We start from the raw sequence: 17980 nt of genomic DNA on the forward strand, positions 1-17980 counted from the left end.
TTGTTAAAATACTCAAATAATTTCCTAAATACTTAGAATTCGAATCATAGCTACAGTGTACTACAATATTTTCTTTTCCAGTGGAATAAAAAATATGTCTTTGGCCGAGAAGTCACTCGTATTTTTGGATTTGCCTGATGACTGAATGAGGAGTCGTACTTTTGAATTTACCTAGCCACCTCTGGATACCTAGAGTTTTTTTTTAAAAAAAAAAAACTCACTCATGAGAATTAGAGGATAAAATGAAATTTTCTAAGTTTTTCAGGACTTCCTTATGATTTTAAAGCTAAAGGGTGGTTTGGAAAAAGCAAACATTTTAGGGTGAAAATGAAAATTTTGGTACTCGTATTTTCGGTAAAAAAAAAAAAAAGCATAAAAGAGGTTTACCGATCGATCTTCTCCCCATCGCGGTCGTTTTCTCGCTCTCCTCTCCGGCGATCTCGTCTTCCAATCCTTCAGCCTTCCTTTCTAATCGCTCATCGAACGCTCCTCCCTCTCGATCTCAATCTCCTGCCACTGATCTCCAATACCTAAACCTTTATCCTACTCTATTCCTTTGATCTCCGTAGAGATCCCTCGGTTTCCTTTCGATTCGCTGCCTCTTTCGCCCTCGGAAACGCTAATCCGGCCTCTCGGGTCCGGATCTCTGCTTCTTACTACATCAGGTGCTGTGCGGATGGCGAGCGGCAACGTGGATCTGCCGGATGATCCCTCCATCACAAAGCCGGTCGAGGAGGTGTGGGCCGGCAAAGGTGATCCCCAAACCCTCCATTTTCTTTTAGGTTTCCCGATTTTTGTTAGCGGCTTCTGATTTCTTACATCCAGCCGGAAGTGTTTTTTTTTTTTTTTTAAGTTTAAAATGTTCTGCGTGTTTGAGTTTCGTTGTCCTCGTGCATCGTTGATTTATTGTGTTTTATTGAGTATTCAGGAGCAAAATAAGTGTGATATATATACAAAAAGAGTTACTTGTTTGAGTAACATTCCTTAGAGTTGCGCGTCTGTTTATAGCAGTAAATTAAGTGCTAATAGTTGATGCCTATCTTTTGAAGTATATTTTTTTTTTTTGGCTATTTTGTGATGTTTCTGGATTTTATTAGATGGTTGTGTTTATGGATCCATTATTTTTCTCTTGTAGATTCTCGTATTAATGGAAATGACGAGGGAAATAGTTATATGGATTTTATCAGATTTTGTATAACTGCATCTATTATGAGTTTGATCATAGAAATGTATGCATAATCTCTATAAATCTTGTGTTTAAGTATTATTTATTCTTCATATTTAGTTCTAGTAATTAATAAGATAGTGAGTTAGTGACATATAGTTTACGTACTCGGAGCAGTTCGCTTTCTCCGGGGAGGCTACTTGGCATCCTAACAATATTAGATTGCTAGAGACCATCCAACTTGATTGGTTGAAAGACCTAATGTAGGTCAAACATTTATGCTCATTGCAAAAAATATGCTCATTGGTTGAAATACCCCTGCTAACCCTTCTCAGGACCAACACGGAGGAGGTAAATCATGATGACTGAGCCGGCAAGTGGCGGGGGGAGAGCAGACACGGGGTGCAGGGATTTTCCCCCCGCTAGCCCCGAGAATCGACCCAAAACCTTTTACGACAATCAACCTGCAACTTACCAACTCAGCTATGTCCATGGGGGTCAGGTTTCGCTATTCATGCTTGACTCTGGTGCTGAGGTTCAGGCAGCAAACTCTTTTCTTTCCTCATCTGATCATCTCTCTACTCGACTTTAGATAGAGTTTCTAGGGGTTTTATCGGTTAGCGTCTCCCTGATCTATCGTCACTCCGCCGTAGGAGGCATTGTCGTTGGGGATCCTCTTCGGTCCTTGCTTCGATCACCATGGTGATGCTAATATGCTTTTGATTATCAACGCATTTGTTTTTTTTTTCCTTCTGGATTTGCTTGTTTGTGCCAAACAAAGAGTTGCTTGATTCATTTGTTATTCGATGCATTTGTTCCGTTCGTCTCCCTTTCAACAAACTCGAGTGATTTGGTTGAGAGTGAGTTAATTGAAGGTCATGAATAGAGCTCTGAGTTATTTCCTTGCATTATGCATAATGGATTGTTGATTTTGACGATGCTCTGAAATCTAAGGAGCCCTTGAGCGCGAAGCGAAATGAATATACCTGTGGAAAGTGTAGGCGGTAACCAGAGATCAGGATGCTCATGGTAGCACTAATTTATTATTGTTATTATTATTTTTTTTCAATTTTTGTCGTTAGATGTAAAGAATTTTGTTAATTTTGTTAGACATAAAGATAAGTATATTTTTTTTTACTTCTCCAAACGGGGTGTTTCAATTTTGTCTTATAGAATTAACATTGGAGCACGTTTCTCTTATCTTTGAAATTCTGCTATTGGTTCATCCCATTATACCCTTATGGTTATTTATAGGCTGCCTACATGGAGATGAGATCCTCTGTCCCGAAAATGTCATGTCCCCGTGTCCCAGCGCCGATCGGACGAACTAAATCACATCTCAAGGATGTAGTGTACATCATGAAAATGTCATAGCCATCCGATCAGTGCTGAGATACGAGGACACGATATTTTCGGGACAGAGGATCTCATCTCACCTACATGGGTTCTAATTCAGTCAAAGAAGTGCTTGAGAATTCTGATGAAATCCACTTCTATCTATGGACACCACGTTGATGATGGAAAATCGGGAAATCGAAGGTTGCAAGCAACTTCTGAAACAGAGAATAGCAACAGAGAACCATTCATCTCATTACACCCTTAGTCGAGCTCAACATGCCAAAAAAAAATTTATGGATTATATACTCGTTTAAACAATCTGCTGTATTAAATCAATTAATACAAGACTAAAGAAGTTAGAGTTAGTATAACTATAACAAGATATAACCCTAATCATAGTGTTAATATCATTAACGACATAAATTAAATGTTGATGTGTAGTATAAAAATGACATGAAATATGATCTATAAGTGCTCATTCTCAATAAGTCATTTTTATGATCCAAATTAGGTCTAAATCATATTTATCAAAATCTTATGCTAAACAACAATAGTAAATCATTAGTCAACCTTATGATTCAAAATTGAGTCTTACATCACATTTATAAATATCTTATAACTCAAAATTGAGTCTTATATCACATTTATAAATACCTATGAAAAATCGTAATAGTAAATCTTGATGTCCTCAAATTCAGAGAATCAAAATTATATATAAATGTAAAACTTTAGTCTGTACAATAAGTCAAAAATATGTGTTCATTAATATATAGAGCATCATTCAAAATACAGGTTCCTACGAAATGGAAACTTTATCAAAAGGAAGAACATATATTTGTTAGAACTTTCGAACCGTAAAAATCGCTTTTTGCGTTGCGGAAACCTCGAAGCTCTTGCCACGGATCCGTGCGAAGATAGATAAAACAAAAATTATTCTTGTACATGTTTGTCTACACTAGATCTACCTTATATCTACATGAAAAAGCGTTACCCTTGTAGCGATGCCCTTCGCTTATCTCGTTCGTCTAAACGGTTGCCGGATCTCGTAGAGTGTCAAGTGTACACTCCTCTACACGTATCCACACGGACAATAGATGGAGAAAAACCACTTAGAGTGTGCTAGCACCCTTGAGTGGTCTCGGCAATGGAGGAGAAGGAGAAAAGATGAGAGGAAGAAGAAGATGCATTCACTTAATGTGGTCGGCCACATTATTAGAAGCTTTATACCTCCATATAATACTAAGAGTCATGACTCTTGGTCTTTGTGTTTCATCTCTATAATACATTCCACAAAATACAGTGAGGCAGTTGTCGAGCTCTTGGCTTAGGGAAAAGAAATCTACATTATATGCCTTAGTATTTATCTGTTTCATCTCTATAATACATTCCACAAAATACAGTGAGTAGTAAATTAGCATCTTATTTTTGTAGTGTTTTTGCTTTTTTCTTGGAATGCTAAAAGAATGGATTCTGATAAAAATTTCCATGTAAAATATTATACTGAGAGAAACTCTTCTCCTAAACGTTTCAACTATTTTTAACAGATGTCGCCATCGCATACTAAAGCATATAATATTGATCTCTTTTCCCTAAGCCAAGAGCTCCACAACTGCCTCAGCTTTCGTTTTGTACTTCACCTAGCTAGCTACCTTCACATGGCAATTTTGATTTAAGAATTACAGTGAATCAACTTGTAGACATTTTTAGCACTAATAATAAGATAGTAAATGCACTTGAGTCAGACTGGGTAAGAAGAAAATAGTGATTATCGGATTGCAGTTAACACCTTCTTTCTATACTCTCCCTTGAGTTGAGTGAAATCTACATTCTCATAGCCCGTGAAACCTAGAGCTGAATAGTGATCTATGAATTTCAACAATCGAGCAACTTCATCTTCCGAGGTGAGTTCATCAGTTCCACTAGTTGAAAGAAAGCCCGGCCTATGATGAGGTAGCATGTTAAACGTAGAATGAAAAGCATTACTCCCAAGTGAAGAAGGAGAAGCCTCCCCCATGGAAAAGCCTGCCTGACTCTGATTTTGCCTAGTTTCCTTTGAAGAATTGCCAAACTTGTAGTCATTTATATTACTCTTCAGAAAGTGAATAAGAAAATCACTGGAAGTAAAAGAAACATTGAGGCTGAAGAAGACCCGAGCCATCCTAAGTAGCAACTAGTACAGTGTATAGAATATATTGTGGTAATAAGGAGAGCAATTCAATTATGACCGAGCATAAATGTGACTCCTGTGGAAAAAGCTAAGTGTCAATAGACAAATTTAACTGTTGCTATAGGCAAGGGTCTTAATATTATTATATGCACCAGAGGCTACCTAAAATAATCGACACAAACACTGTCACCCATAACCCAAAAGCTGCCATAGAACCCCAAGATCCCCATTGCAAGGATAGTCATAATCAGAATTGTTAGTTTACTAACAATAAAAATAACCAAAGTAGTCGCAATGACATGTTCATAAAGAATAATTAACATTCTATGATTAGTTGGAAAGCATACACAATCAACTACTAAACTCAAGTAAACAAAAATCTTAAAAGAAACTAGAAAAGCAAGGAACACTAAAAAATTTCACCAATGAGGACGGTAGAGATAAATAAAAATGAAGGAGCACTAAAAAATTTCAACCATAATAACAAGAATTTTATGCACACGAACAAACATAAGAATGGTTTAGGGCCTTTAGGCCAGTGCTGTCTGGTTTAGATAAAAGGTATGGGGATCTTCCGGTTCTTGAATTTGATTTCTAACTTTGTTATTTATACTTGATAATAATACGAGCTCATTGAATGTGCTACCCGTGAACTTGTGTCCGTCAGGGAGTATAGCCATAAGGCAAGTCTAATTTTTGTAAAATTTTACGGATCAAAAAATTTCTACAAACCTTTGTATCTAAGCAAGGAAACAAACTAAATCAAGGGAGTAGCAAGTAAGTCCCAGATGTGTAGCTAAACTATGCTAGAGGATATGGAACAACCAGACATAGTGCATAGCAAAAAATCAAGTGGAGGAGAGACTAGACTGACACTGGACTGGAGGAGTGAGATTGGCAAGCGAAGAACTCATAGAAGGCCATGATCTTAGGAGACCAACAAGCCCACAATTTCAAGCTTCAAGAGGTTATAGCCTGAGTCTTGCATAGAGATGCGATGGCGACATCTGTTAAAAGTAGTTGAAACATCTAGGAGAAGAGTTTCTCTCAATATAATATTTTCCATGGAAATTTTTATCAGAATCCATGAGAAGAGTTGTTTTCTCTCGTTTCATAAAAACTACTCTTATTTTTTTTTCTATCATTTATTCTAACTTGATATTCCGAGGAGCGTAATATGTACCAATAGTGGTCTACAAATTTCAAGCTTGACAAATCTCCAAATAGGACAAACAGTAAACGAAGTAGTTATTATTTGCAGATAATAATTAAAAATAAACAAACTCAAAAATAATTAACAATAATTCTAGATCATGGGAAAGTTAGAATGAAGCCATGTGTCGGAACACGGTCGGCGTATGGCACTATCTGCATCTGATCCTCGGTTATGTTCCCGTTTTCGTCGACGTAAGGCATTTGCAACACTTGTTCGCCATTTATGTCATAATTCTCGTCTAGCCAAGAGTTGTTGGCATGGTGGGCGAAAGTAACCGGAAAGATATCTTCCCCACCAATAGCGTCAATGTTCTCCATTTGCCAGTTAGCCTTGTTGCCATGATCGACATCGTAAGACAATGGAACCAGTTGTTGCGCATTGATGGAAGGCGTCGGTATAATTAGTTCCTTGCCTAAAGCACAATTGTTGTCGAGCCACGTGCTCGCTTGCACCGACTCTATATCCAACGGCTCGACTACGGGCGCGGTCGCCAAAGATAGGGCCCGCCGTGCCGCCTCCTTGTAAATCTTCTCTCGCACCTCCTTCAACTTTGAGTCCACCGACACTTTGGTCCATGCATCTCCTACATGGTTGGTGTAAGGCATCGGCATAATTAGTTCCTTGTGAAAATCACAATTGCTGTCGAGCCATGTGCTCGCTTGCACTGACTCCATGGCTATATCCAACGGCTCGACTACGGCGCAGTCATCGAAGACAGGGCCTACAGTGCCGCCTCCTTGTTAATCCGCTCTCGCACCTCCTTCAACTTCGGGTCTGCCTGCACTTTGATCCATGCGTCTCCTACATGGTTGGTGTAAAGCATCGGCATAATAAGTTCCTTACCGAAAGCACCATTGCTGTCGAGCCACGTGCTCGCCTGCACCGGTACTCCATAGCTATATCCAACGACTTGACTACGGGCGCGGTCGCCGAAGACAGGGCCCGCCGTGCCGCCTCCTTGTAAATCCTATCTCGAACCTCCTTCAACTTCGAGTCCGCCTGCACTTTGGTCCATGCATCTCCTACATGGTTGGTGTAAGGCATCGGCATAATTAGTTCCTTACCGAAAGCACAATTGCTGTCGAGCCACGTGCTCGCCTGCACCGACTCCATGGCAATATCCAACGGATCGACTACGGGCGCGGTTGCTGACGACAGGGCCTGCCATGCCGCCTCCTTGTTAATCCGCTCTCGCACCTCCAACATCGAGTCCGCCGCCCGGGCGACGGCCGCGGCATCATCTATGCCGACGACCGGCAATCTGCCGCTGGCTAGTGCCTCGTTCGCCAGCAGGCTCACGGAGAGCTCGCAGTTCTTGCGCTCCGCCCGTCGAAGTTGGTCCTCGAGCTTGGCGATGCGCTGGCGGAGGAAGCTCTCCTGGCTGAGCATCTTCTGCCGCTGTTCTACCAACGGGATATTCCGGAACTGCACTACGATGCGCGCGGCCTCTGGCGGAGAGGGCCATGCCTCGGGCTGCATCGCGGCCTCCTCGGGACTGTAGATGATCATGCAGGTGCTGACATTGCAGAGGGTAGCGAGCTCGCTAACCTTCTTCAGCAAGCCGTTCTTCCTCTTCTTGAAGGTGGCGTGCCGCGTGGAGTCGTTTGCGATTCGTACCAACTGGGCCGTCTTCCCGACATCACCGATTAATTGATCCAGAAATATGATAATTGAAGCAATAACTAAGCGATATGTATATAATTTATAAGCAGGATAAGTTTGAAATCGTTTGGTGAACAAATTATGTCGGAAAGAGATTATAATTGAAATCAATCATGGCAAATCCCATTGAATCAGGAATTATATCTATAAATCATGATTTGCTTCCGTGAAAAGGAATTTATTACTGCTTCCTTGAAATATTTTCTTGGCATATTTGTGTTTTTCAATCTGATAACGAAGAGAATAGCAAATCAGTATTCGATTTTCATGGCATGTTCAAAGCGATCGACGTATATTTCTTTCTAAATTGACTAACATGTGTGATTGATACGTAAGCCAAGGTATTATTTGAAATCATGAATTTAGATATTATTCCATGTTATAATGGTATAATATTATCACAAAAATCAAAAGGGTGTCATGATTATCGTTTTATTTTTATTAAATACATTATATGATTAAAAAAGTTTGACTAACATGCATAATTGATACGTAAGCCAAGGTATTATTTACCGTGGCAGAATCGAAAAAAAAAAAACTGAGGAACTGAATTGTATAGATATTTTTTTACGAATAAATAAAAATATTTAATAAATAAAAATTTTACATCAACAACTGCTTTTGTTTTGAGTGGTATGTTGTACTGCATATAGACCTGACCATGGTTCGGAATCGACGGTTCGACGGTTCGGAACCGCCGGTTTGACGGTTCCAGGCAGGTCGACCCTTAACCTTAACCGCCCAAGACGGTTACGGTTCACGGTTCAGAACCACCGGTTCACGGTTCGGTTCACGGTTCGTCACGGTTCAAGATTAATATGTTAAAAAAATTAAAAATTAAACATTAAACATTAAAAATTAGAAATTAAAATTTATTAAACAAAGGGCTTGCACTTATTTAAGTTGTCTACGTATCCCTTTAGGGGAATCAAAGCCCACGTAGTTCTTTTACATTTTTTATCCTTTTACATTTTCATTCACTTTCATTTCCTGTTCCTGTCATATTTGTTCCTTCAGTATCAAAATCTTCAACTTCGTCATCTGAAAGTTGCATTCCTTGGATTCTTTTCTCCGCTCTGGTCCAATCGTCCAGTAATGCTTGGGCTTCCAAGGAGTCGGGAGACAAAGTTGATCGTCGTTCATCTAATATGTTGCCCCCGGCACTGAACGTGTGCTCCACAGCAACAGTTGACACTGGACAAGCTAAAATTTCTTTTGCGATCACGGAGAGAACGGGAAAGCTTTGAGCCTTCTGTGACCACCACTTTAAGATATCGAAGTTTTCGCTATCTGCTTCATTAAAATCAAAAGAAGTCGTAAAATAATTCTCAAGTTCCTGTGTGGAACTTGAGGATCCCCGTGGACGTTTTGTCCGTTCTTTTAATAAGAGTTGTGCTTTTGTAAGTTTTAAATCACTACTAGTAGTTTGTTGAATTTCAGAAATATTAATTTGTGTTCCATATTTTGCATAATATTGATTATAAATATCATATAAATAAATTCTAACATTATATATAATATTAGCTGGATCAGGGGAAGAAGAATCTTTAATTGGAATTAAAGCATCATAATATAAAGTTAACATTTCTTGTAAAACTTCTAATTTAAATCTAGGATCTAAAGCAAATGCAATTAAATAAATTTAAGGAATTAAATAAAAATATTTTTTCCATTTAGTTTTCATAGCTAAGATGCAAGGAGATAAAGATTCATTATTAATATGTTCATTTAAAACTAATACTATATTAGAAAAATTTTCTAAAATTAATTGAGCAGTGGGATAATAAACACCGGAAAGTTGTTCGGTTGCATCATTAAATACTTTTAAAATTTCACAAATACTACTACAAATATTCCATTGTTGTGAAAATAAATATATATTAGTATTAGTGTTTTGTGCAAAAAATGAACATAATAATTCTTTATATTGAAATGAATCTTGTAATAATTGGTATGTTGAATTCCAACGTGTTGGTACATCACGTGGAAATTTTTAGGTCTCATTCCATTAATTTTACAAAACCTACCCCATTGTTTCATTATAGATGGATGAGACCATAAATAAGAAATTGCAATTCTAATTGGTTTAATATAACTTTCTAAAATTTTTAAACCATCTTGAACGCATAAATTTAAAACATGGCATACACAACGAATATGAAAAAATAAACCTCCAATAATAGGTTGACAAATAAATTTTAGATCATCTATACAAGCGGTATTAGAACTAGCATTATCTAATGATATTGAAAATATTTTATGAGTTAAACCATATTCTTCTAAAATTAAACATAATAATTGTGCGATATTATGAGCATTATGTGATTCATCAAAAACTCTATAAGCTAATAATCTTTTTTGGAGGTTCCAAGAGTTATCGATCCAATGACAAGTCACACCCATATACGAATGTGTTTGCCAATGATCACTCCAAATATCGGAACATAAAGAAACTTTATTATCTAATTTACTAAATTCATCAATTAAATTCTTTTTTCCTTGTTTTACTAATTTTTTAATTGTACGAGTAAGTGTAGTCCTAGGAACACGTTTAGCACGTGGATTAAGAGATTCTTTACAAAAATCTTCAAATGTGCATTTAGATCCAAAACTAAAAGAAAGATGTTCTACGGAAACAAATTTAGCTAATGATTCTCTTAATTTATTATCCGAATATAAAAATAAACCGGAATCGGTACTACCGCTAGTTGAAGAAAATCTTGATAATTGTGTTTGAGAACGGTCGAGTCCATATTCCGTCGGGTGCTTCGTTTCTACATGTCGTTTCAACGACCCATAGCCGCCGCCGGCTTGGAATTTGTAGGAAGCATTGCAGTGTTTACATTTTGCACGCATTTCTCCCGACGGAAGAGTGACATTCTCAAAATGTTTAGTAAAATTAGAAGACTTTAGAGGAGGAAGTTCCCGAACCTTAGAAGTAATTGCATCGGTACTTCCTTGTGTTTCGGGTGTCGGATTCGGAAGATGCTCGATCTCATCATCGGTAGATTGAATGTTGGGGTCCTCCTCCCGCGGATTCATAATTTGCTTTCCCTTCCGAGCTCGAGATGATGCACCTCCGCGGCCTCTTTCCATTGTAATTGAAAACGAAAGTGCGTAGAGATTAGAGAATACAAAAATGAGATTAAGAGTAGAGAAGATGTGTGTGAAAAATGATGAAATGAGCTCTCTATTTATAGAGTTTTGATGGTAACGGACACTAAATCATAGCCATTGATCAAAAAATGGTCAAATGATCCTAATCGTTGAAAAAAATACCTAAAAAACCCTCCCAACGGCTACGAACCGCCGGTTAATCGGCGGTTCCAACGGCTACGAACCGCCGGTTAACCGGCGGTTCAAGCTGTTTAAAAAAAAAAAAAAATTTGCGGCTGAACTGCCGGTTCAACCCGCCGGTTAACCGGCGCCGGCAACTTGCCGGGCCGGTTCCAGGTCAACGGGCAACCGGCCCGTTGACCCGGTTACGGGCCCGGGCCGGGTCCGGGCCAGGCCCGGGCCGGGTCCGGGCCAGACCCGGCCCGGGGTCGGGTCTAACTGCATAGCCATAGATTTTTTTAAGAAGTATTAATATATGAAAAATAACTAATAAAGTATCATAGTTTATAGAAGATGCATATATTTGAAATCGAAACATTAATATTAGCATAAAATTTACTGGGAATTTTCTGTAGGTTAATCACTATCAAGATAATAGTTCTAATAGATAATACAAGATGATAGTCATCATTCCTATTAGCAAAACAAAGTAAAAAAAAAAGAACAAATGGTAATCATCATGCGTCACATATTTAAATTCCTGTCAAGTGTTTCCCCACTAAACTTTTAGGCCTTGATATCTCAAAGGTTACAGAAGTCTACCTTTCTTCCATATGTAAACTTCATTTCTAGGTTGGTACAGAAGTCTACGACGACTGACAAGTCAGTACAAAAGGAGACAATTGGATTCTACAAGACTGTATTTGTTGAAAATATTAAAATATTTGCTCATTTTCAATTGTAGAAAAAAATATCCTTTTCAATGTATATAACTAGACTATCATTCATCTCTCATTCTATTACGTAAATCAGTCTTTACAATCTTTATTATAAAAAAAAACTCGTTCAACGGAAGTAGTTGCAACTGGTAAAACTAATACCAACTCTATCATATGATAAACCAATGAAAAAACTAAATGTTTTTCAGTCTCAACTAATTTCTGAGCAAGAATTGTCAAGTCGTCAATTGAAGAAAAGTGAGGATTATCACACAAATTATAAAAGTAACTCATAAGTTATTATTTCAAAAATAAATAATCAGTACCAAAGAAGTCTTCGGGATAAAAATCAGCAAGATACATGAGTTTGTAAACATCAAACTACGAGAAAGAATTTCTTGGATGAAAAACATGATAGGCAACCAAGTAATTCCATACTAACTTATGAAAAATGATTATTCATCTCTTGTATAATTAAATCAACAACCTAGAATTGAAATTTGCAATCATGATAGCATTAATAATCAATGAAATCTCTTTAACAAAGTAATATTAAATTTTTAGAAATAATACCGAATAAAAAAATCTCCACATGATAATGATGAAAATTGGTGATGAGTTGCCCTCTACACCTGCCATGACCACGAGTTAGCATATTGTCCTATCAAGTATTGGAATTATATTCAATTCACAAAATGTGTTAACTTGTTCCAAAATTATCTGTCATCCATCTTCCCTGAAGTCTTGTAGTCGACATTTTACATTTCTAACCAAGGACATGACATAAACAATATTTTAATCCCCTTGTTGTAGGGAAAGTGATAACTCATTTGTAATTTTCAATATATACTTCATCAAATGTAACACAAAAGTAAAATGATAACTCTCTATCTTCTCAATTAAACCTATGACAATACCTTTATTCACAGAATAAGAAGCTTCATCATGTACATTTCCTAACACTTCTATCATTGAAGACCACATAGAGCAGAGACAAAGTAATGTTAAGTAGTGTTGTAAAATATCAAAAAAGGACGAATAACCATAAGGGGATTTTTATGAATTTTTAGAAATTTCTGAGAATTTTTCGGAGGTCGTATGGTGTACGTTACGGGGATAAATATTGGGGCTAGGGGAAAGCCTGTTTAAGCTATCCCATTTAAATGAGGAAAAGTTAGATTTCTTTAAATCTTTCTTTTTGTTTTCCTCTTCCTTAGTCGTCGTGCCCTATTTCACCCCTCGCCGAACCCAACTCTTCCCCTTCTCCTCTCTTCTCCTCTTCCCCGATCCCTTCGGCTTCCCCACACCCGATGGCGACGCCCCTCCTCCTCTCCCGATCTGTCATCGGTGTCGCAGCGCCCCTTCCCCTCTTCTCCTCCTCTTTGCGTCGCGCTACTGCCCCTTCTCCTTCCTCAGTGTCATCTCTGTGGCTACATTGTGCCCTAGATTTGATCCGTTGCTGCCGCTGCGAGGTTGCGTCTATCATCGCTGGAGCAACTAAGTTTCGTCTCCTCTGCCCTAGTTTTGATTTGTCGGTCCTCCCTTCTCTTCGTGCTGCTGCCGAGCACCATGGCCGACGCCTGATCGCCACTGAGCAACATCTGAGGGGCATCTCGACGGCACCCACTGCCGATCCAGCCGACTATTGTCGATCTACAGTTGACGCTGTCGTGGGCAACCAACACTGATACCTCACCCCCCTGTCCTCTGTTTTCCGCGAGCAATCAAATTAAGGTAAGCTACGTTGTGGTTTGGTGTGCATTTTAGGGATGGTTTGGCTGATTGATGATGTTGGCGTTAAATGGGTCCATTCACTGATTGTGATTGAAGAAGCAGTGAGCTCCCTCTCCATTGATCACAAGGGAGTACTCTGCTGCTTCGCTGCCATATTGGAGGAAATCTACGGGTATAAAGATTAGCTTCTTTACAGTGTCGGCAATGAAATTGTGGCAGCAGTAACACTCGGCTAGCATTTTCAACAGTCGCTCTCCCTAGTCGTGAGTGAACGAGAAGGTATTATAGTAGGGTAAGTAGTTTCCAGCAAGGGTAGTTGTATTCTGTGAAACTGGAATTTTTAACAGTGATCAATTGGAGATAAATTAGGAGATTCATGATGATTGGGATGTGGAATGTAAGGGCAACAACTTCATTGTAGCTTCAGCCACAAATCCCTAACATATTTCCGGTCGTCACACCTCTTGGCAGTCAGTCTACAGAGGAAATCTTGTGATAAGGTAAGAAGATAGAAAAGTGATTCTTGTTTAAGTTGAATTTGGTGGTTGTTTAGAATTAATCTAGGTTTTGGGTTAGATCCGAGTAATGGATTTAATCTAAGCTTCGGATTAGATCCGATTTATTTAATTAACCGAGATCAACAAATAAAATTAGGATTTCTTGGTTAATAGGACTTTTGATTAAGCTATTGGATATCTATGAGCAGGGCTTAATTATATATATATGTTGTTACAGGGCTTTCATTCGAGACGAGCCTCTCGACGTGGGGCCTATTTCAGAGATGATCTCCACTTTTTGAGATGGGTACCGTGACTTATCTCTTTTGATAATGTCATGTTGATATGCGTAGTAGGTTATAGCCTCTAGTAATAATTATGTTTATCTTTGCTTTGGTATGTCACTACATGATACCTGTTGCATGCTTTTATCTGTTTGCATTTATGTTTTATACCGTTTTGTTTATTATCATGATTATTTATGGTCATAGAGGTAGTGACATACCATGCTTTATGATACACCGGACTAGACATTTACCATATCTGACCCGTGTACCTAGATCTGTTTATTTGATCTATTTATTTTTGGTACATGTTTTATGGAGGTAGATATGGTCAGGATTTTCATGCTTAGTGTCATGCACCATCTTGCATGATTGCATGTTGAGTGATTGTCGACTCCATTATTATTGAGCACATCGCTAGTTACATGGATCTGCACACACAACCACTCATGGGTTAGTGGTTTTTATTCAAACAGGGTGTGTTGTAGCAGGTTGCTCTGTTAGGCTCCGCTGGTCCGCTCATGGGCAGTGGTGATGCAGCGTGGTAGCCGACAGGGATCCCTCCTCTGGACTGTCTCAGGGAGATGAGAGCATTGGACTCCCTCACTTATGATTTGGGGTAGGAGGATTGGTGTACTTCGATAGCATCATGTCCACTCAGTCACTCATCAAGAGCAGTGATGGTAGATTGCACAGTTGTCATAGCCCTACCCACTCGGTCTCACCATCGTGTGTGAGATGGCTGACTGACGTCAGAGGTGACCAGGACATGTCATTGGCATCATATGCATGATTGCATTTATTGCTTGTGTTTGCTGCGCTTTATTTGCTGCATATTTGGTGAATGCATATGTTTGACATGTTAGGATGTATACTAAGAGCTTAGCCTTTTGTATGAATATTTATATTTTGAAATGAGAATCACTCTGGTCAAATTTTGCATGTTAATGCAGTTGTCCATTTAATTTATATTGTAGATAACATGGTGTGTGGCGTCACACAGAAGATCATGTTATCAGTTCCTTATAAATTATAAATAGTAGCCAAGATGGATTGGGACAAACCATTGGAATGATTGTAGTGTAATTTGGTATTAGTTTATCTTGACTATAAAATTACACTAGTACACTATGTGTGTATTAAGCAGACCATTTGAGGTTGTTTTTTTTATACTGACTGCATAAAAAAATAAAACCTCTGTTTTTATGGATGTGCGTACTCTTAATCTTGATATAATAATAAACACATATACTTAGTATTTATTTCTTTAATTTATCAAAGAGTGAGATTTATTCAATTAAATTAATAGGCCCGATAAGTTAGAAAATAATATTATTTATATGGGGTGTTGTTAATTATAAAAGGAAATTCTGTCCTAGTAATCTAGGTTGATGATGTCCCCTTTAGGAGCTCATAAGAATTATCATGTAAACCCTGCAGGTGGACTTAGTCCGATATGATAATAAGGTTGAGTAGTACTACTCTTGGAGCAAGATGTTAATTAAGTGAGTTGTCAATAACTCATTTAATTAACGGACATACGATATCTTAAACACAGGGAGACTAATGCACTCATGATAAGTAGGAGCCCATATTATAATATGGGATTGGTGCGGTAGTTCAATAATAACTCTTTAGTGGTATGAGTTATTATTGATGAACTTGAGTTGGGTGTTTGGGTCGAACACAGGAAGCTCAAGTCCATCAGGAGGCAAAAACCAATTATTCCTCTCGATCCCTGATGTAGCCTCTATAAAATCTCGCATTCACCCGATTTGGTTTTGCTTCCTATCCAAGAAAGGGGCCGGCCACATCCTGGCATGGTGCCCAAGCAAGGGGCTTGCCAAGCCTTGCTTCCTACCCAAGAAAGGGGCCGGCCAAGCCTTGCTTGTGCCCAAGCAAGGGGCCGACCAAACCAAAAGAAAAGAAAAAAAAAAAAGGGGGGGGGATTTTTTCTCAACAGAATTAGAGATTTTTCTAAAAAGAATTACGTTGATTCTTTCTTAGAAATTTTCTAAAAAGAATTATATTAATTCTTTTTAAAGAAATTTTTATAAAAAGAATTATGCTAATTTTTTCCTAGAGATTTTTATAAAAAGAATTATGTTGATTCTTTCTTAGAAATTTTCTAAAAAGAATTATACTAATTCTTTCTTAAAAAAATTTTCTAAAAAAAATTATGTTAATTTTTTCTAGAGATTTTTTCTAAACAGAAATCTATTACTTTTTCTCCTTTTTTATCTGGGGCAAAGGGTTATAAAAGGAGAGGAGGTTGTGCCACAAAAATTAATAATTCAATTAAGAAGTGATAAGTTTTTCTCCACAACTAAAAACCCTCTCCTTTCCCTTAAGGCCGACACCCAATTTTTCTTTTCCTTCCTCTAGGGTCGGCACCCCGCTTCTTTTCTTCTTCCCTTTTCTTCCCTCTAGGGTCGGCGCCCCATCTTCTCTTGGTGGTCAGAGCTTGGAGGAAAAGAATGTAAGGAAATAGGTTGCTAAACACGCAAACGCGCAGCGGAAAAAACCTATTTCCTCCAGAAAATCCATGTAAAGGGAGAAGAAAAATATACTAACTTTACATAGGATAACATGAGAGATTATACCTTTGTAGAGTGCTCACAGACTCCCGACAGCTCAGATCACAGCACGATCTCGCATTCGCGCCTCTACGGTATCCACACGAACAAGCGTTCGTTTGTCTCACAAACTCACAAGATGGAGAAAGGTTGTGCTAGCAATCTATAGAGTGGATTTCAGCCAAGAGGAGAGGAGCAATGAGAATGAAGAGTTAAGCCAAAATGAAGAGAAAAACACTTAAGTATTTTCATCCAATGAAAACACTTAATTAACATTAATAGCCTTAATGAGCATTTACACTCCATTAAGGACCACACACTTGTAACTCCTCATTTCAAATAACTCCTCATTTCAATTTCGAAAATTGAATCAAATGTATCATTGAATTTTGAAATTTAATGAATGTCTCATTAATCCTCACTTGAGTCTAACTCAAGTCTTCTCACTTGAGTCTAACTCAAGTCTAATTCACTTGAGTCTAACTCAAGTCTAATTCAATCGAGTCTTACTCAATTAATATCATACAATTCAAATTTAATGAATAACATTTTATTAATTTGAATTGACTCCTTGAGTCTAGTTTGAATTGGACTTAATCCAACAATTAGATCCAATTGAGTCTAACTCAATAAGTCCAATTTGGATAAGATTTAATCCAATGATTCATCATATGAACCCATCTCCAAATCTACTTATTCTTTGTGTGACCCAATAGGTTCTCGTAACATTGGTAATGCACTTAAATCAACATTTAGATACATAAGCAATGAGTGGCATCTAGCAAGGCATCATTGCTACCCAAGTGACGAGAAGGTCAAGATCCGACCTAACTTGTCCGTGGCTATTATCTTGTATGACTTGGTCCCTCTATCCTTGATATCTAGATTGATCAATGAGGCATATACCGTGTCATCCTCTTATCAACCTTTGTGTTTCTTGATCTCTAAGTAGACACACTCAATCATATAAGCTCAATATCTCATATTGACTCATTTGAGCATGACCATGCTTTCTTTGTGTCCTACTAATCAAGGGGCCCACAGATATCGCTTCCATCATATGGAATGGATAGATCCCATCTACATCACCCACATCCCTCTACATAATTCATTGCATATCCAGTGATCGACTTTATTGTCCACCTTGTTATAGGTGAAGTTTGTCGATACCAAAGTATACAACTCCTTATGTAGGGAACCGTAGTGACTTCATGTCTAAGGACTATTCATACCAATAGTCACATGAGAATGTTTATGACACTTATATAACATGATCCATGAAACATTCTCATGGCGGGTCATTCAGTATATATTCTCTAATATATACCCATGTGTCAACCTGATAT

At 38.1% G+C, this 17980-nt stretch overlaps 1 protein-coding gene and 1 long non-coding RNA gene across 2 annotated transcripts; one reads left to right on the forward strand and one right to left on the reverse strand.

Annotated features, from left to right (window-relative positions):
• The first annotated feature begins 392 nt into the window (after positions 1 to 392).
• LOC122043024 lies at positions 393 to 2302 on the forward strand. Its single transcript, XR_006129424.1, has 2 exons — positions 393 to 752; positions 1501 to 2302. It is a non-coding gene; the product is annotated as an uncharacterized LOC122043024 (long non-coding RNA).
• Positions 2303 to 6687: 4385 nt separating this feature from the next.
• LOC122044212 (MADS-box transcription factor 56-like) lies at positions 6688 to 12527 on the reverse strand. Its single transcript, XM_042604740.1, has 2 exons — positions 12461 to 12527; positions 6688 to 7568 (listed from the first exon to the last, which is right to left on the reverse strand). Exons 1-2 carry the CDS (start codon positions 12525 to 12527, stop codon positions 6688 to 6690), a joined length of 948 nt encoding a protein of 315 aa, XP_042460674.1.
• Between the last annotated feature and the right edge of the window lie 5453 nt (positions 12528 to 17980).

Source organism: Zingiber officinale, chromosome 2A (genome assembly GCF_018446385.1).
Source record: "Zingiber officinale cultivar Zhangliang chromosome 2A, Zo_v1.1, whole genome shotgun sequence".
Taxonomy (NCBI): domain Eukaryota; kingdom Viridiplantae; phylum Streptophyta; class Magnoliopsida; order Zingiberales; family Zingiberaceae; genus Zingiber; species Zingiber officinale.